We start from the raw sequence: 17,959 nt of genomic DNA on the forward strand, positions 1-17,959 counted from the left end.
GGATCCCGCGACACTAGAGGGTCTGTTTGAGGAAACGTCACGTAGGAGTTTCACAACTTTAAAGTACAACCAGATGACGCGCGCAACACGCACCGCAGCCACTTTCATTCAAGGTGAACGCGCATGCGCCACCGAGAGCGCGCACTGGCACTGCAGCTCCTCCTTCTGCAAGTTTTCCAAGAAATGCAATGACGGCAACATCCCAGTGTGGTTTGTCAAGAAGCTCATTAATTACACATGGAACTAAACTAGAAACAGCACGAGTGAAAATACTTAATTCGAGATGTGTTTTAATGGTTTTTAGTTGTAGGGTGAAGGAAAATTAGAACCTAAATCACAACATACACAATATGCATATATAAGATGCAAATAAATTTTAGAAATATAGGCAATAGATCCAAGCAAAAACTGCCATAATGTTATATAAATATGTATTATGTATGTACAGTGTTTTACAGGATTAATAACGTGCGGGATGCAGTGTGTTGTGAGTAATAAGCTGAACTAAGTCACTTCAGGAAATGAACCTTATCTTATATGATCCCCCGTATCTCATCTCATTTTCCCTGGTGTCACGCTGCCAGCTGCACCGTGCGCAATAACAAGGTTCAAGTCCCCAGATTTACTTCGTAATTGATGTACAATTGTGTTCCAGAGCTTCCACCCAAGCCCATTTGCTGCCGATTCATTATTTTATGATTGACATCAAATTATTTCCCCAAAAGGAGGACGTGACCCCTCCACCCTGCAAGACAACACATCCACAGAAAAGCCTGGTGTAGCATGTAGCCTGTAGCATGCCTCCGCTTGGTCTCCATCGCGCTGAGATGCTCGTGTTGGACCAGTCAGCTCTGGTGGTTCACAAAGCTCCACCCACATTTCCCCACTGGTCTGGTTCGAGGCTGCTGTACAAACAGCTGAGTGGAGCTCAATGTCTTGGCGCTGAAATGAGTTCCAGAGTGCAACTTGGCTCCTGATTGGACGGGTCCACTTCAAAGCGGATCCAGCTTTAATATCAGCATTTTAATGTTGTTTTGTTATAAGTTGTTTTCCCTGATGCTCAAAACAACCTTTGTTGAAATATGGATCTTTTGTTTTCAGACAAGTGACGAGTCAACAGACCTTTCCATGTCAGTGAAACAGTAAGACAAAAGACTTTGAGACAGTCAGTCAGTCAGTGAGACAGTCAGTCCATCCTGACAGCTTCATCATCTCCCTCAGCAATAAAGTGGCTGCTGAGTTGAGTGTTGCTATGGAAACCACAGCTCAGCGTTGCACTCTAGACTGCAGTTCATCCTCCACCCTGCAGGGGGCGACACCTTCAGGTGAACTTCTTCTTAGTGGCGGTGAAACGCTCCATATACTGAAGGGGGAGGGGTGAGACAAACAAACATTAATAACCACAGTTAAAGTACCACAGTACATAGTGTGTGCTGCTACTATGCTAGCACTGTAGTAATCCTTCTACTGGGATTACAGGGGTTGTACTATATTTGACACCAGATTAGATGAGGAGCAGATTAACCCCCTCCAAACATTCCTGTCTGCAGCACCCGGTAACCATGACAACCACAGGAACACACTACCACAGTACTATAGTACTATCACAGTAGCGCAGTACATCCTGGCCATGTGGAGGAACTTCTAACACAAGTACACAGTGCTGCGGCAGTTTCCCAGCATACCTGCTCATAGCCCTCCAGGTCCCTCATGTCCTTGACCTGGAACAGGTTTCCCTCCAGGGCCAGTAGAGACACCTGGGACTGGCCCAGGATGGACACTGGGATGGTGCTCAGCTCCAAGCAGTTCTCCTCCAGACGTAGGACCTTGAGCCGGGGACACTTCGACACCTCCTGGGACACCACAGACACCTGGGGACAGCAGGGACAGGGTGTGACCTCTGACCTCCTGGAGGAGGACCTCCAGGAGGAGGACCTCCTGGACGACCTCCTGGAGGAGGACCTCCTGGACGACCTCCTAGACGAGGACCTCCTGGACGAGGACCTCCTGGACGAGGACCTCCTGGACGAGGACCTCCTGGACGAGGACCTCCAGGACGAGGACCTCCAGGACGACCTCCTAGACGAGGACCTCCAGGAGGAGGACCTCCTGGACGAGGACCTCCTGGACAAGGACCTCCAGGAGGACCTCCTGGACGACCTCCTGGAGGAGGACCTCCTGGACGACCTCCTGGACGAGGATCTCCAGGACGACCTCCTAGACGAGGACCTCCTGGACGACCTCCTAGACGAGGACCTCCTGGACGAGGACCTCCTGGACGAGGACCTCCTGGACGACCTCCTAGACGAGGACCTCCAGGAGGAGGACCCCCTGGACGACCTCCAGGAGGAGGACCCCCTGGACGACCTCCAGGAGGAGGACCCCCTGGACGACCTCCAGGAGGAGGACCGCCTGGACGACCACTAAGGAGTAGGATCTCCTGGACGACCACCAGGAGGAGGATCATCCTGGTGCACCCAGAGGCGTGCTGGGAAAACACTGCCATAGCACAGTATTTCTGTTAGAAGTTCCTCGGCAGGGTCGTCCAGGAGCTGCTACACCATGTCTTATATGAAAGCTGAAATAATAATTCCTCACATTTACTCAAGTCTTTACTTGATAAAGCCACAATGTTTCTTCAGAGGGATAGACAGACAGACAGGCACTTATTTATCCCCTGAAGGGATTCATTGTAGTTCCAGCAGGTTCTGGTACCTGGTTCTGGTTGAGGTTGATCTCAATGGCCTGCAGGGCCAAGACCTCTGCAGGGACGGTCTGGATGCGGTTCTTGGACAGGTCCAGCAGGTCCAGGTGGCGCAGGGCCCCCAGGCCACTTGGAAACTCGGTGAAGCGGTTCCCCGCCAGGACGAGGGTCCGCAGGGCCTTGAGCTGGGCCACCGAGGGATGAACCTGCTGCAGGAGGTTCCCAGCGAGGCTCAGGGTCTCCAGCTTCTTCAGCTTTCCAATCTCACTGGGGAGCGTGGCTGCAGGCGGGAGGAAGAGGAGGAGGAGGAGGAAGAGGAGGGCTTAGCGGCAGACTCCATCAAGGATATAGACGTGTTCCTCTGGTTATGACTTCAGTAAATATCCTTGACTCACTGAGTTTGTTGGAGTTGAGCGTCAGACTCTTGAGCTGCAGGAAGTTCCCGATGGAGGCAGGAAGTTCCTCTATCTTGTTGGAGGAAAGGTCGATGGTACGGAGGTTCGCTGTGAGCCTCTGCAGCTCCTCTGGAAACTGGAGACACGGTGACAAAAACAACAATAACACCTCGAATATCCAATAATACTCAATGATTTGAACCTGCAAAAAGTACATTCTTCATGTACAGAAAATCTGAAAATCCATCTACCCAGAATCCCAGTCTGAGGTTTCACTAGAAGGTCTCAGACACCTACAGGAAGCGATGTCATCAGCAGGAAATAAATGTCAATAAAATGCTCCGGTATTTCCCCCCAGGGATCAGCATGTGGCTGTGTCCTAAATGGCTTAATGTGTACTAAATACTGCATACTGTGTACTAAATAGTACATGCTGCGTACTACATACTACATACTGTGTACTACATACTACATACTGCGTACTGTGTACTACATACTGCGTACTACATACTGCGTACTGTATACTACACACAATGTACTGCATACTACATACTGTGTACTAAATACTTAATACTGTGTACTACATACGATGTGCTACATACTATATACTGTCGACTAGATACTATGTACTCTGTACTACATACTGCACACTACATACTGTGTACTACATACTGTGTACCATTTACGACATACTGTGTACTACATACTACGTACTGTGTACTACATATTACATACGGTGTACTACATTTTACATACTGTGTACTACATACTATGTACTACATACTGTGGAGTATATACTGTGGAGTATATACTACATACTGTGTACTACATATTACATACTATGTACTACATACTCTGGGGTATATACTACATACTGTGTACTACAAACTGTGGACTACATTAGCCACGAGCCACGAGCCACGAGCTACATTAGCCCCAGCCACGAGTGCGGACGCCTCCCTGGCCAACCAACTGAACTCCTTTTATGCGCGGTTCGAGTCTGGCAGCAGCACCGCTAGCTCGCCGGCTAATTGGAGCTACACCGCTGGGGATGAGCGCGCACTCTCAGTGTCCGTGCACGAGGTCAGGAGGGCTTTGATGCGGGTGAACACCAGGAAAGCTGCGGGTCCAGATGGCCTATCTGGACGAGTACTGAAGACCTGTGCTAACCAGCTAGCTCCGGTGTTCACCACAATATTCAACATCTCCCTGGCTGAATCAGTGGTCCCATCCTGCTTCAAGAGGTCCACCGTCGTTCCTGTCCCAAAGATCGCCTCTCCAACCTGCCTGAATGACTACCGTCCGGTGGCCCTCACCTCGGTGGTCATGAAGTGTTTCGAGAGGCTGATTAAGGATTACATCTGCGCCTCCCTCCCCCGCACCTTGGACCCGTTGCAGTTCGCGTACCGGCAGAACAGATCCACGGATGACGCGGTCTCTCAGGTACTGCACACCACGCTCACGCACCTGGATGGCCAGAAGGGGGCCTATGTGAGAATGCTGTTCATTGATTATAGTTCAGCTTTCAACACCATAGTCCCCACCAGACTGGCTGTCAAGTTGTTGGAGCTAGGATTGAATGCTCCGCTGTGCACCTGGATCCTGGACTTCCTCACAGGCCGCCCCCAGGTGGTCAAGGTGGGGAAGTACATGTCAAGCTCCCTCACCCTGAATACAGGATCCCCCCAGGGCTGCGTCCTCAGCCCCCTACTGTACTCCCTGTACACACATGACTGTGTGGCCAGGTCCAGCTCCAACACCATCATCAAGTTTGCTGACGACACCGTGGTCGTGGGCCTGATCACCGACTGCGATGAGAAGGCCTACCGCGAGGAGGTGGCTGACCTGTCACTCTGGTGCCAGGACAACAGCCTCCACCTGAACGTCAGCAAAACCAAGGAGCTGATTGTGGACTTTAGGCGAGGATCACAATCGAGGACGCACGCGCCGTTGTGGATTAATGGGACTTCTGTGGATAGGGTGAGCAGCTTCAGATATCTGGGAGTCCACATCACTGAGGACTTAACATGGACTGTTCACACAGACACTCTGGTGAGAAAGGCGAGGCAGCGTCTCTACCACCTCAGGCAGCTGAGGAAATTCCGGGTCTCGGTGAGGATCCTCAAGTCCTTCTATTCTGGAGCAGTGGAGAGCATCCTGACAGGCAACATCACTGCCTGGTTTAGGAACTGTACTGCCCAGGACAGGCGGGCCCTGCAGAGGGTGGTGCGTTCAGCTGAACGTACCACTGGAACTACCCTCCCCCCCTTGCAGGAGTTATACACCAGGAGGTGTAGTAGCAGAGCCCGTAGGATCATGAAGGATCCTCATCACCCCAACAACGGACTGTTTCAGCTGCTGCGGTCAGGCAAGCGCCTCCGCAGTCACGCAGCGAGAACAGAGAGACTGAGACGGAGTTTCTTCCCTCAAGCCATCAGAACTGTCAATGCTGACCTCACCAGGGGTCCTAACTGAGCCATGCACTAGGCTCCACTACCTACTGTACTGTATGTAGCATACTGTACCGCATACTGTATCACTGTTCAGGGTTGTTCGTGATGCCGTATTGCTGCGCCGTACTGTTGTATACTGTGCTGTATTATCCCAAACACTACCTCACACTATTCACATTCACATGCCACTTTAATTCACATGCCACTTTAAATGCACATATCTGTATATACATAGCCATATTCCTTCAACCTATTCCATTTTATTTCAATTTATTTTTTATTGTATTTTATTCTATATATTTTTTATCTTATTCTATAAGTATTCCACTTACTGTATTACGTTTTAGGAGTCAGTTAGTCGGTCTATTAGAAAGTAATTTTCTACTTTTTATTTTATTTTATTTTAGTACTTTTTCCTAGGACTTCTTGTGTGCTATCACCGGGTGCGTTGCATTACATTTCACTGCATATATGTATGGAAGTATGTATATGTATGTGACAAATAAAAATCTTGAATCTTGAATCTTGAAAACTACATTAGTACAGACAGGGGCTACTATTCTCACCTCAGGAATCCCTTTCCCGGTCAGCTGGAAGACCCCCGTCTTCTGGGAAGTCTCCAGGTGGGACTTGAGGGCGCTGTTCCCCATGGTGACCCTCCACAGCACCAGGCGACTGACTGTCGGTCCTGCCGGGTGACCCTGGATCCACACTCCACAGTGCACCAGGGGAGACTCTCCCGGACGGACCCCACCGCACCACAGGGTCCTGGTCCCTCAGACCCGCTAACACCACACCACAGGGTCCCACAGAGTCCAGGACCTAAAGGAGGAGCAGAGCCTCCATGCTGGTCCTGTGCTGCAGCTCAGGGCGGTGCCGGGCACTGCTTAGCACTCGGCTAGCTGTAAGCTGCTAGCTGTTAGCTGCTAGCCTCTAGCTGTTAGCTGCTAGCCTCTAGCTGCTAGCTGTTAGCTGCTAGCCTCTAGCTGTTAGCTGCTAGCTGTTAGCCTCTAGCTGTTAGCTGCTAGCTGTTAGCCTCTAGCTGTTAGCTGCTAGCTGTTAGCCTCTAGCTGTTAGCTGCTAGCTGTTAGCCTCTAGCTGCTCCTCGGCTCAACGAGTCCGATCTGACACAGGGACCGAGCCGACCAGAGCAGCAGCTGAACAGCTTCAAACACTGTGATGCTCCGTGCAGTTGACACCTGGACTCCGTGAAAAGGCCGGAAGACAGTCCGTGTCTGAAGGTAACGTCAGCGTTGAAAGGAAAGTGACGCCGCCACGCGAACAGAACTTTGAAACCGGAGCGAGCAGCCGCAGCGACGGAGCGAGCAGCGACGCAGCGACGGAGCGAGCAGCGACGCAGCGACGGAGCGACCAGCGACGCAGCGACGGAGCGAGCAGCGGCAATCTGCGGGGGTGCGGCACTGCGCATGCGCGCCGCGACTCGGCAGCTGCGCGCATGTCCGCGAGATGGCGGCAAAGCGAACCGGAAGTGGGCGGAGCTTCCACAGCGGAAACAAAACAAGACGCGGGAGCAGAGGGAGACGTGACGTGACGTGACGTGGCTGCAGGTGAAGTGGTTGGTCGTTGTTTGGGCTTTAAAGTTGTTTCTCAGCCTCCTCGATGGATCCGTGGCAGCTCAGCGTCAGCTCCGTGTCCCCGCTGTTCTGTCTGCTGAGCAGGGCGGTGGGAAGAGGGTCCCTGCGGCAGGTGAGAGGGGCAAAGTAGTTGAGCTACCAGGTTAAACTACCAGGTCAAACTAGTTGAACTACCAGATTAAACAACTAGGTTTAACTAGTTACACTAATCTCTGTCGCAATGTAGCTTGAATGTTATTCTCCCTTGTAAGTCGCTTTGGATAAAAGCGTCTGATAAATGTAAATGTAACTAGTTAAACTACCAGGTTAAACTACCAGGTCAAACTAGTTGAACTACCAGATTAAACAACTAGGTTTAACTAGTTACACTAATCTCTGCCGCAATGTAGCTTGAATGTTATTCTCCCTTGTAAGTCGCTTTGGATAAAAGCGTCTGATAAATGTAAATGTAACTAGTTAAACTACCAGGTTAAACTACCAGGTCAAACTAGTTGAACTACCAGATTAAACAACTAGGTTTAACTAGTTACACTAATCTCTGTCGCAATGTAGCTTGAATGTTATTCTCCCTTGTAAGTCGCTTTGGATAAAAGCGTCTGATAAATGTAAATGTAACTAGTTAAACTACCAGGTTAAACTAGTTAAACCAGCCATCAGAGTTCCCGTTAGACGTGTGCTGGAGGGTTTCAACGTCCAAGTGATAAGCATTACATTACATTACATTGCATTACATTACATTACATTGATCAGACGCTTTTATCCAAAGCGACCTGACAATTGTTCAAACAGCGACGGACGCAGCCATCAGGAGCAATTAGGGGTTAAGTGTCTTGCTCAAGGACACTACAGCATGCTAGCAGGAGGAGCCTGGGATCCAACCAGCAACCTTTAGATGACTAGACGACCAGCTCTACCTCCTGAGCTACCATCCCATAAGCAGGCTGTAAAGAGAATGACAAACAAAATAACAAGGACTAGAAGGTCCAAATCTATAATAGTTTGTGGTGTTGTCCGTCTTCATTGGCACGTCCCGTCAACATATGGATCAACTAGCAGATTACCTGGTTAAACTGACAGATTACCTGGTTAAACTAGCAGGTTAACTGGTTCACATAGCGGGTTACACTGGACAACTACTACTAGGTTCAGGTAGCAGGAGGACTGGTTAAACCAGCAGGTTAACTGGTTCAAGTAGCAGGTTAAACTAGCGGGTTAACTAGGCACTTGGGGTGGACCCTCATGGTGTCTGTTCTTCAGGAGGACGTGCAGGGACTCTCCATGGACGCTCCCGTCTTCTCGTCCCGGCTCCTGGAGGCGGAGCAGCGCAGCAGAACCAGGAAGAAGCTGCTGCAGGTGGGGGAGCGAGGAGACGCCTCTGGCCCCGGCCTCTGGCCCCGGCTTCTGGCCCCGGCCTCTGGTTGGGTGCAGTGCTGTATTCCAGGCGGGTTCGGCAGTTAACCCTGTGTTGTCGTGGTGCAGGTGCAGCTGGACACGGAGCTCCTGCAGCTGGAGAAGAACGCTGCAGACGTCACTCACTCCTTCTACCTCAGTCAGTCTGCTCTGCACACTGCTCCCATCGTCAATGACTCACTGAACCAGAACCAGAAACAGAACCAGAACTAGAACCAGAATTAGAACCCACTCAATCATCCAGGCTTCTGGATCTTTTCAATTCAAACTATTCTATTTACCTTCATTTCTGTCCTCCGTGAGATTATAATAAATGCACATTAATTGTTATTGTTGAGACTTTTTTTTCTCTGATCTCATCCATTTACTCTAAATATATAATTTATAAAATCTGTTGTTTTTTACAAATAATCCAATTTTTTTTCGGTTTCTTTAGGATCCTAAACTTAATGGTTACCATGGATACCGGACTCTGACTCTACTCTGCATTCCATTTAACTTTGACTCCTCAGTGTTCTTTTACTCTCATTAATAATCCTGGTTCTGTTGACCCTGGTTCTGTTGGTCCTGGTCCCTGTTCTGTTGGTCCCGGTCCTGACCCTCGTTCTGGTTCTGTTTCCAGACCAGCGCTTCCAGGTGGTCCAGGCCTTCACCAGCCACCTCCAGGACGTCCTGAAGGAGCAGAGCGACCTGAGGCAGAGGCTCATGAAGCCGCTTTGCCACAGCAGCCTGCCCATCCAGGCCCCGCTCCACAGGTACTGGGAACCAGTACACTGGTTGGACTGGGAGGCCCCCCAGTGTTTCCAGTAGCAGACCGGTTGTACTGGGCCCCCCAGTACAACCCAGTACAACCGGTCTGACAGAGCAGTGTGTTCCAGGTGCGCGGTGGAGGTCCTCCACATGGTCGTGGACTTCATAAAGAACCTGGAGCATCACATGACCAGCGTCCAATCAGCTTGCTCCGTGGGAGCCAACATGGCCGACCTGGTGAGACCTTCCTCGAGCATCTCATGCTAACGGTGTTAGCTCAATGCATGGCTGCAGATGGGATCAACTAGCCTAGCTCCTGTGTCTCACAAGTTCTTTAAGATGCACGTTGTGTGTTTACCACAATATAGAATTTAAATATTTTGTGTGTGTGTGTGTGTGTGTGTGTGTTTCACAATCTGACCCCTCCCCCAGAACTCCAGTGTTTTCCAGGTGCTGGACCAGGTGACCCAGGTGCAGAACTTCTCCAAACTTCTGCTGCAGTGGAAAGAGCAGCACAGCAGTCTGCTGTCAGAGAACTGCCAGTGACACACACACACACGCACACACACACACACAGCCTCTGGTCGGTGCTGATGCTGTGGTTGCTAGGATACGCTCTGCTCCATTAGCAGCAGTTTGTCTGAGATGACGTTCCCTTGACGACAACAAGGTGGAAAAGACACGTCTGGGCTGTATTCCATGGTATCTATCGTTTTTAATTCTAGACATATTGACTAAAGTGATCAATAGTAGATTGATTGATAGACTTGGCCTCAGCTCCATGTTCCACTTCCTGTTTCTGGTCCCACACCAGTTGCACCCTGAGCAGCCTGCAGGGGGCGCTTGTGTACTGTTTACTCCACTGCGCTTTGACACATTTCTTCAGTTAAAATAATCAGGATTTATATCAATATTGACCGGAATGAAGCCGACACCTGCAGGAGGTACACTTGGATATGACAAGTACTTAAAGTACATTTAGGAGAAAGTATACTGTAGTTTTACTGGTGGTACTTTCACTAAATTTGTACTTTGACTGCAGTAAAATCTCTTGAGTCCTTTAGCGAAGATGCTACAAAATGATCTTAAAATATTATTTGTGGAGCTGCTGTTTCAACCTCATCGGGAGTGGATGTTTGTGCATTTAGTTATTTTCAATAAAGTCCTGTCCTAGATGACGTGACCTCTTCTTACCACTTCTCAGTTTATTTCTCTGTCTCTTTGTTCTTCTTGGTAGCTTCGTTAGCGCCGCAGGGGCTGATGGGAAATGCAGGAGGACCCGCCTGGCTAATGAAAGGGTTAACTCGGCCGTGTCTTCAGGGAGTAAAAGCGGAAGCTCAGATGTTTAAATATATCAAAAATACATAAAAATACCCATTTAAAATCTCGCTGCAGGCAGCACTGCACGCTGTCCAGTTTAGCCGTGTTTGGTAGGTGTTAGTTTTCCTAGTTTCCTTAGAGCGCACCGTATCGACAGCAATTACAAATCTCAGACTATTTCACTAATTTATTGTTGTACGAGTATTTTGTTGTAAGTGCAGTGAAAACAGGTATCACGCCATAATAAACACAATTCATACGTCTATTATGACTTTTATTCTTAATGTTTTAGAGGTGTTTTTTTTAGAGGTGTGACGGTTTCCGGTGCTGCATTGCATTGTGCTCATTTGTTCGGCCAATCACGTGCACTTATTATGACTCGATAGATAAAGTCATGATGTTGTTATGACTCCACCACTTATTTGACTGGAATAATGTGAGTATTAAAGATGACATAACCAAATTACAGCATTCAACCTGCTATATAACCAAATTACTTGTCTATAATTTAATAAAATCTAGTTCTAATTGCAAGAAATCAGACTTTGACCATGAAACATTTATTGTCAACGACCGTTACTTTGGTATTTGACTCAATATCGAAGGACTAATATGAATGTGTGTAATCCTTGACTCACCGTGATGCGTGCGGTCGTTTCTGCAAATTTAAGCAGTTTTTTCCCACATTATTCTCTCGTCAGTTTTCAAGGCCTTGTGAGAGCGCAGCAGTCTGCGTGTGGCTGTAAATCAGGGCGTGGCACTTCTAGAACCTCACGTGATGCGTGTGGGAACAGAGCTGTACTCGCAGGCTGCCGGCTCCTGGAGGCGGAGCAGCGCAGCAGAACCAGGAAGAAGCTGCTGCAGGTGGGGGAGCGAGGAGACGCCTCTGGCCCCGGCCTCTGGCCCCGGCTTCTGGCCCCGGCCTCTGGTTGGGTGCAGTGCTGTATTCCAGGCGGGTTCGGCAGTTAACCCTGTGTTGTCGTGGTGCAGGTGCAGCTGGACACGGAGCTCCTGCAGCTGGAGAAGAACGCTGCAGACGTCACTCACTCCTTCTACCTCAGTCAGTCTGCTCTGCACACTGCTCCCATCGTCAATGACTCACTGAACCAGAACCAGAAACAGAACCAGAACTAGAACCAGAATTAGAACCCACTCAATCATCCAGGCTTCTGGATCTTTTCAATTCAAACTATTCTATTTACCTTCATTTCTGTCCTCCGTGAGATTATAATAAATGCACATTAATTGTTATTGTTGAGACTTTTTTTTCTCTGATCTCATCCATTTACTCTAAATATATAATTTATAAAATCTGTTGTTTTTTACAAATAATCCAATTTTTTTTCGGTTTCTTTAGGATCCTAAACTTAATGGTTACCATGGATACCGGACTCTGACTCTACTCTGCATTCCATTTAACTTTGACTCCTCAGTGTTCTTTTACTCTCATTAATAATCCTGGTTCTGTTGACCCTGGTTCTGTTGGTCCTGGTCCCTGTTCTGTTGGTCCCGGTCCTGACCCTCGTTCTGGTTCTGTTTCCAGACCAGCGCTTCCAGGTGGTCCAGGCCTTCACCAGCCACCTCCAGGACGTCCTGAAGGAGCAGAGCGACCTGAGGCAGAGGCTCATGAAGCCGCTTTGCCACAGCAGCCTGCCCATCCAGGCCCCGCTCCACAGGTACTGGGAACCAGTACACTGGTTGGACTGGGAGGCCCCCCAGTGTTTCCAGTAGCAGACCGGTTGTACTGGGCCCCCCAGTACAACCCAGTACAACCGGTCTGACAGAGCAGTGTGTTCCAGGTGCGCGGTGGAGGTCCTCCACATGGTCGTGGACTTCATAAAGAACCTGGAGCATCACATGACCAGCGTCCAATCAGCTTGCTCCGTGGGAGCCCACATGGCCGACCTGGTGAGACCTTCCTCGAGCATCTCATGCTAACGGTGTTAGCTCAATGCATGGCTGCAGATGGGATCAACTAGCCTAGCTCCTGTGTCTCACAAGTTCTTTAAGATGCACGTTGTGTGTTTACCACAATATAGAATTTAAATATTTTGTGTGTGTGTGTGTGTGTGTGTGTGTGTGTGTGTGTGTTTCACAATCTGACCCCTCCCCCAGAACTCCAGTGTTCTCCAGGTGCTGGACCAGGTGACCCAGGTGCAGAACTTCTCCAAACTTCTGCTGCAGTGGAAAGAGCAGCACAGCAGTCTGCTGTCAGAGAACTGCCAGTGACACACACACACACACACACGCACACACACACAGCCTCTGGTCGGTGCTGATGCTGTGGTTGCTAGGATACGCTCTGCTCCATTAGCAGCAGTTTGTCTGAGATGACGTTCCCTTGACGACAACAAGGTGGAAAAGACACGTCTGGGCTGTATTCCATGGTATCTATCGTTTTTAATTCTAGACATATTGACTAAAGTGATCAATAGTAGATTGATTGATAGACTTGGCCTCAGCTCCATGTTCCACTTCCTGTTTCTGGTCCCACACCAGTTGCACCCTGAGCAGCCTGCAGGGGGCGCTTGTGTACTGTTTACTCCACTGCGCTTTGACACATTTCTTCAGTTAAAATAATCAGGATTTATATCAATATTGACCGGAATGAAGCCGACACCTGCAGGAGGTACACTTGGATATGACAAGTACTTAAAGTACATTTAGGAGAAAGTATACTGTAGTTTTACTGGTGGTACTTTCACTAAATTTGTACTTTGACTGCAGTAAAATCTCTTGAGTCCTTTAGCGAAGATGCTACAAAATGATCTTAAAATATTATTTGTGGAGCTGCTGTTTCAACCTCATCGGGAGTGGATGTTTGTGCATTTAGTTATTTTCAATAAAGTCCTGTCCTAGATGACGTGACCTCTTCTTACCACTTCTCAGTTTATTTCTCTGTCTCTTTGTTCTTCTTGGTAGCTTCGTTAGCGCCGCAGGGGCTGATGGGAAATGCAGGAGGACCCGCCTGGCTAATGAAAGGGTTAACTCGGCCGTGTCTTCAGGGAGTAAAAGCGGAAGCTCAGATGTTTAAATATATCAAAAATACATAAAAATACCCATTTAAAATCTCGCTGCAGGCAGCACTGCACGCTGTCCAGTTTAGCCGTGTTTGGTAGGTGTTAGTTTTCCTAGTTTCCTTAGAGCGCACCGTATCGACAGCAATTACAAATCTCAGACTATTTCACTAATTTATTGTTGTACGAGTATTTTGTTGTAAGTGCAGTGAAAACAGGTATCACGCCATAATAAACACAATTCATACGTCTATTATGACTTTTATTCTTAATGTTTTAGAGGTGTTTTTTTTAGAGGTGTGACGGTTTCCGGTGCTGCATTGCATTGTGCTCATTTGTTCGGCCAATCACGTGCACTTATTATGACTCGATAGATAAAGTCATGATGTTGTTATGACTCCACCACTTATTTGACTGGAATAATGTGAGTATTAAAGATGACATAACCAAATTACAGCATTCAACCTGCTATATAACCAAATTACTTGTCTATAATTTAATAAAATCTAGTTCTAATTGCAAGAAATCAGACTTTGACCATGAAACATTTATTGTCAACGACCGTTACTTTGGTATTTGACTCAATATCGAAGGACTAATATGAATGTGTGTAATCCTTGACTCACCGTGATGCGTGCGGTCGTTTCTGCAAATTTAAGCAGTTTTTTCCCACATTATTCTCTCGTCAGTTTTCAAGGCCTTGTGAGAGCGCAGCAGTCTGCGTGTGGCTGTAAATCAGGGCGTGGCACTTCTAGAACCTCACGTGATGCGTGTGGGAACAGAGCTGTACTCGCAGGCTGCCGGCTCCTGGAGGCGGAGCAGCGCAGCAGAACCAGGAAGAAGCTGCTGCAGGTGGGGGAGCGAGGAGACGCCTCTGGCCCCGGCCTCTGGCCCCGGCTTCTGGCCCCGGCCTCTGGTTGGGTGCAGTGCTGTATTCCAGGCGGGTTCGGCAGTTAACCCTGTGTTGTCGTGGTGCAGGTGCAGCTGGACACGGAGCTCCTGCAGCTGGAGAAGAACGCTGCAGACGTCACTCACTCCTTCTACCTCAGTCAGTCTGCTCTGCACACTGCTCCCATCGTCAATGACTCACTGAACCAGAACCAGAAACAGAACCAGAACTAGAACCAGAATTAGAACCCACTCAATCATCCAGGCTTCTGGATCTTTTCAATTCAAACTATTCTATTTACCTTCATTTCTGTCCTCCGTGAGATTATAATAAATGCACATTAATTGTTATTGTTGAGACTTTTTTTTCTCTGATCTCATCCATTTACTCTAAATATATAATTTATAAAATCTGTTGTTTTTTACAAATAATCCAATTTTTTTTCGGTTTCTTTAGGATCCTAAACTTAATGGTTACCATGGATACCGGACTCTGACTCTACTCTGCATTCCATTTAACTTTGACTCCTCAGTGTTCTTTTACTCTCATTAATAATCCTGGTTCTGTTGACCCTGGTTCTGTTGGTCCTGGTCCCTGTTCTGTTGGTCCCGGTCCTGACCCTCGTTCTGGTTCTGTTTCCAGACCAGCGCTTCCAGGTGGTCCAGGCCTTCACCAGCCACCTCCAGGACGTCCTGAAGGAGCAGAGCGACCTGAGGCAGAGGCTCATGAAGCCGCTTTGCCACAGCAGCCTGCCCATCCAGGCCCCGCTCCACAGGTACTGGGAACCAGTACACTGGTTGGACTGGGAGGCCCCCCAGTGTTTCCAGTAGCAGACCGGTTGTACTGGGCCCCCCAGTACAACCCAGTACAACCGGTCTGACAGAGCAGTGTGTTCCAGGTGCGCGGTGGAGGTCCTCCACATGGTCGTGGACTTCATAAAGAACCTGGAGCATCACATGACCAGCGTCCAATCAGCTTGCTCCGTGGGAGCCCACATGGCCGACCTGGTGAGACCTTCCTCGAGCATCTCATGCTAACGGTGTTAGCTCAATGCATGGCTGCAGATGGGATCAACTAGCCTAGCTCCTGTGTCTCACAAGTTCTTTAAGATGCACGTTGTGTGTTTACCACAATATAGAATTTAAATATTTTGTGTGTGTGTGTGTGTGTGTGTGTTTCACAATCTGACCCCTCCCCCAGAACTCCAGTGTTCTCCAGGTGCTGGACCAGGTGACCCAGGTGCAGAACTTCTCCAAACTTCTGCTGCAGTGGAAAGAGCAGCACAGCAGTCTGCTGTCAGAGAACTGCCAGTGACACACACACACACACACGCACACACACACAGCCTCTGGTCGGTGCTGATGCTGTGGTTGCTAGGATACGCTCTGCTCCATTAGCAGCAGTTTGTCTGAGATGACGTTCCCTTGACGACAACAAGGTGGAAAAGACACGTCTGGGCTGTATTCCATGGTATCTATCGTTTTTAATTCTAGACATATTGACTAAAGTGATCAATAGTAGATTGATTGATAGACTTGGCCTCAGCTCCATGTTCCACTTCCTGTTTCTGGTCCCACACCAGTTGCACCCTGAGCAGCCTGCAGGGGGCGCTTGTGTACTGTTGACTCCACTGCGCTTTGACACATTTCTTCAGTTAAAATAATCAGGATTTATATCAATATTGACCGGAATGAAGCCGACACCTGCAGGAGGTACACTTGGATATGACAAGTACTTAAAGTACATTTAGGAGAAAGTATACTGTAGTTTTACTGGTGGTACTTTCACTAAATTTGTACTTTGACTGCAGTAAAATCTCTTGAGTCCTTTAGCGAAGATGCTACAAAATGATCTTAAAATATTATTTGTGGAGCTGCTGTTTCAACCTCATCGGGAGTGGATGTTTGTGCATTTAGTTATTTTCAATAAAGTCCTGTCCTAGATGACGTGACCTCTTCTTACCACTTCTCAGTTTATTTCTCTGTCTCTTTGTTCTTCTTGGTAGCTTCGTTAGCGCCGCAGGGGCTGATGGGAAATGCAGGAGGACCCGCCTGGCTAATGAAAGGGTTAACTCGGCCGTGTCTTCAGGGAGTAAAAGCGGAAGCTCAGATGTTTAAATATATCAAAAATACATAAAAATACCCATTTAAAATCTCGCTGCAGGCAGCACTGCACGCTGTCCAGTTTAGCCGTGTTTGGTAGGTGTTAGTTTTCCTAGTTTCCTTAGAGCGCACCGTATCGACAGCAATTACAAATCTCAGACTATTTCACTAATTTATTGTTGTACGAGTATTTTGTTGTAAGTGCAGTGAAAACAGGTATCACGCCATAATAAACACAATTCATACGTCTATTATGACTTTTATTCTTAATGTTTTAGAGGTGTTTTTTTTAGAGGTGTGACGGTTTCCGGTGCTGCATTGCATTGTGCTCATTTGTTCGGCCAATCACGTGCACTTATTATGACTCGATAGATAAAGTCATGATGTTGTTATGACTCCACCACTTATTTGACTGGAATAATGTGAGTATTAAAGATGACATAACCAAATTACAGCATTCAACCTGCTATATAACCAAATTACTTGTCTATAATTTAATAAAATCTAGTTCTAATTGCAAGAAATCAGACTTTGACCATGAAACATTTATTGTCAACGACCGTTACTTTGGTATTTGACTCAATATCGAAGGACTAATATGAATGTGTGTAATCCTTGACTCACCGTGATGCGTGCGGTCGTTTCTGCAAATTTAAGCAGTTTTTTCCCACATTATTCTCTCGTCAGTTTTCAAGGCCTTGTGAGAGCGCAGCGGTCTGCGTGTGGCTGTAAATCAGGGCGTGGCACTTCTAGAACCTCACCGTGATGCGTGTGGGAACAGAGCTGTACTCGCAGGCTGAGATGAGTCTCAGCCTCTGTCACCTGGACGGTGACACCAGGTCTGAGAGGTGCTGCTACGGTGATCCACCGGGTTCTCCTCTCGCCCTGGGCCCGGCCACGCCCATCGCCATGCGACCTGGTGGGGTCGCACTGAGGGGAGACCTGTGGTGGTGGAGGGTCCCTCCCAGTCCGTGTCCACGTGGAGGTCGGGCGGAGTGACGCTGGTTGTTTTTACGTAGATTTAATGTTGGGACATAAATTGGTTATAGATAAAGACATGTTTACTTTAAATGAAGTTTCTTATTTTTCATGGGTTGGACCAATCACATTGGACGTACTTCACTGAATGCTCCTCTCGTGTGTCAAGAACGGTGTTTTAACAATTGCACTCGTTCCTGGGTCGTGCAGCGCGGACACAAAGGAAAGAGACGGTTCCTCCAAAGGTTCTTAGAACTTCCTGCTGTGGAAACGCCTTCTGTGACCGATGATAGTTTTGGGTTTTTTTGTAAAACGCAGCATGACTTACAGTTTTCTGAGTTTCCTT

The 17,959-nt window shown here is 48.2% G+C and overlaps 4 protein-coding genes across 5 annotated transcripts; 3 read left to right on the forward strand and 1 right to left on the reverse strand.

Annotated features, from left to right (window-relative positions):
- Positions 1–273: 273 nt before the first annotated feature.
- On the reverse strand, positions 274–6,871 carry lrrc57 (leucine rich repeat containing 57). The gene is made up of 5 exons (XM_080012849.1): positions 6,119–6,871; positions 3,100–3,235; positions 2,716–2,984; positions 1,686–1,871; positions 274–1,363 (listed from the first exon to the last, which is right to left on the reverse strand). The coding sequence occupies exons 1-5, from the start codon at positions 6,200–6,202 to the stop codon at positions 1,322–1,324; spliced, it is 717 nt and encodes a 238-aa protein (XP_079868975.1). The 5' UTR covers positions 6,203–6,871; the 3' UTR covers positions 274–1,321.
- Positions 6,872–7,073: 202 nt separating this feature from the next.
- On the forward strand, positions 7,074–10,490 carry LOC307238972 (HAUS augmin-like complex subunit 2). Of its 2 annotated transcripts, none has more exons than XM_080012142.1 (6): positions 7,074–7,120; positions 8,405–8,500; positions 8,627–8,696; positions 9,180–9,312; positions 9,436–9,544; positions 9,740–10,490. In XM_080012142.1, exons 2-6 carry the CDS (start codon positions 8,426–8,428, stop codon positions 9,851–9,853), a joined length of 501 nt encoding a protein of 166 aa, XP_079868268.1. In that variant the 5' UTR covers positions 7,074–7,120; positions 8,405–8,425; the 3' UTR covers positions 9,854–10,490. The 2 variants fall into 2 exon arrangements, with proteins under 2 accessions (XP_079868268.1, XP_079868267.1); XM_080012141.1 differs by having other exon boundaries at positions 7,084–7,259.
- A 146-nt stretch (positions 10,491–10,636) lies between these two features.
- LOC307238970 (HAUS augmin-like complex subunit 2) lies at positions 10,637–13,495 on the forward strand. Its single transcript, XM_080012139.1, has 5 exons — positions 10,637–11,491; positions 11,618–11,687; positions 12,171–12,303; positions 12,427–12,535; positions 12,743–13,495. The coding sequence occupies exons 1-5, from the start codon at positions 11,270–11,272 to the stop codon at positions 12,854–12,856; spliced, it is 648 nt and encodes a 215-aa protein (XP_079868265.1). The 5' UTR covers positions 10,637–11,269; the 3' UTR covers positions 12,857–13,495.
- A 146-nt stretch (positions 13,496–13,641) lies between these two features.
- Positions 13,642–16,509, forward strand: LOC307238971 (HAUS augmin-like complex subunit 2). Its single transcript, XM_080012140.1, has 5 exons — positions 13,642–14,496; positions 14,623–14,692; positions 15,176–15,308; positions 15,432–15,540; positions 15,734–16,509. The coding sequence occupies exons 1-5, from the start codon at positions 14,275–14,277 to the stop codon at positions 15,845–15,847; spliced, it is 648 nt and encodes a 215-aa protein (XP_079868266.1). The 5' UTR covers positions 13,642–14,274; the 3' UTR covers positions 15,848–16,509.
- The last annotated feature ends 1,450 nt before the right edge of the window (positions 16,510–17,959 follow it).

The sequence above is a fragment of the Zeus faber genome (genome assembly GCF_960531495.2).
Source record: "Zeus faber genome assembly, chromosome: 13".
Taxonomy (NCBI): Eukaryota; Metazoa; Chordata; class Actinopteri; order Zeiformes; family Zeidae; genus Zeus; species Zeus faber.

Coding starts and splice junctions, on each gene's coding strand:
- LOC307238970 (XM_080012139.1), top strand. CDS start 11,270: ATGCGTGCGGTCGTTTCTGCAAATTTAAGCAGTTTTTTCCCACATTAT. Junction 12,304..12,426: donor ATCCAGGCCCCGCTCCACAG/GTACTGGGAACC, acceptor AGTGTGTTCCAG/GTGCGCGGTGGAGGTCCTCC. Junction 12,536..12,742: donor GAGCCCACATGGCCGACCTG/GTGAGACCTTCC, acceptor CCCCTCCCCCAG/AACTCCAGTGTTCTCCAGGT.
- LOC307238972 (XM_080012141.1), top strand. CDS start 7,173: ATGGATCCGTGGCAGCTCAGCGTCAGCTCCGTGTCCCCGCTGTTCTGT. Junction 7,260..8,404: donor GAAGAGGGTCCCTGCGGCAG/GTGAGAGGGGCA, acceptor TCTGTTCTTCAG/GAGGACGTGCAGGGACTCTC. Junction 9,545..9,739: donor GAGCCAACATGGCCGACCTG/GTGAGACCTTCC, acceptor CCCCTCCCCCAG/AACTCCAGTGTTTTCCAGGT.
- LOC307238971 (XM_080012140.1), top strand. CDS start 14,275: ATGCGTGCGGTCGTTTCTGCAAATTTAAGCAGTTTTTTCCCACATTAT. Junction 15,309..15,431: donor ATCCAGGCCCCGCTCCACAG/GTACTGGGAACC, acceptor AGTGTGTTCCAG/GTGCGCGGTGGAGGTCCTCC. Junction 15,541..15,733: donor GAGCCCACATGGCCGACCTG/GTGAGACCTTCC, acceptor CCCCTCCCCCAG/AACTCCAGTGTTCTCCAGGT.
- lrrc57 (XM_080012849.1), bottom strand. CDS start 6,202: ATGGGGAACAGCGCCCTCAAGTCCCACCTGGAGACTTCCCAGAAGACG. Junction 2,985..3,099: donor GCTCAACTCCAACAAACTCA/GTGAGTCAAGGA, acceptor TCCCGCCTGCAG/CCACGCTCCCCAGTGAGATT. Junction 1,364..1,685: donor ACCTGGAGGGCTATGAGCAG/GTATGCTGGGAA, acceptor CTCCCCCTTCAG/TATATGGAGCGTTTCACCGC.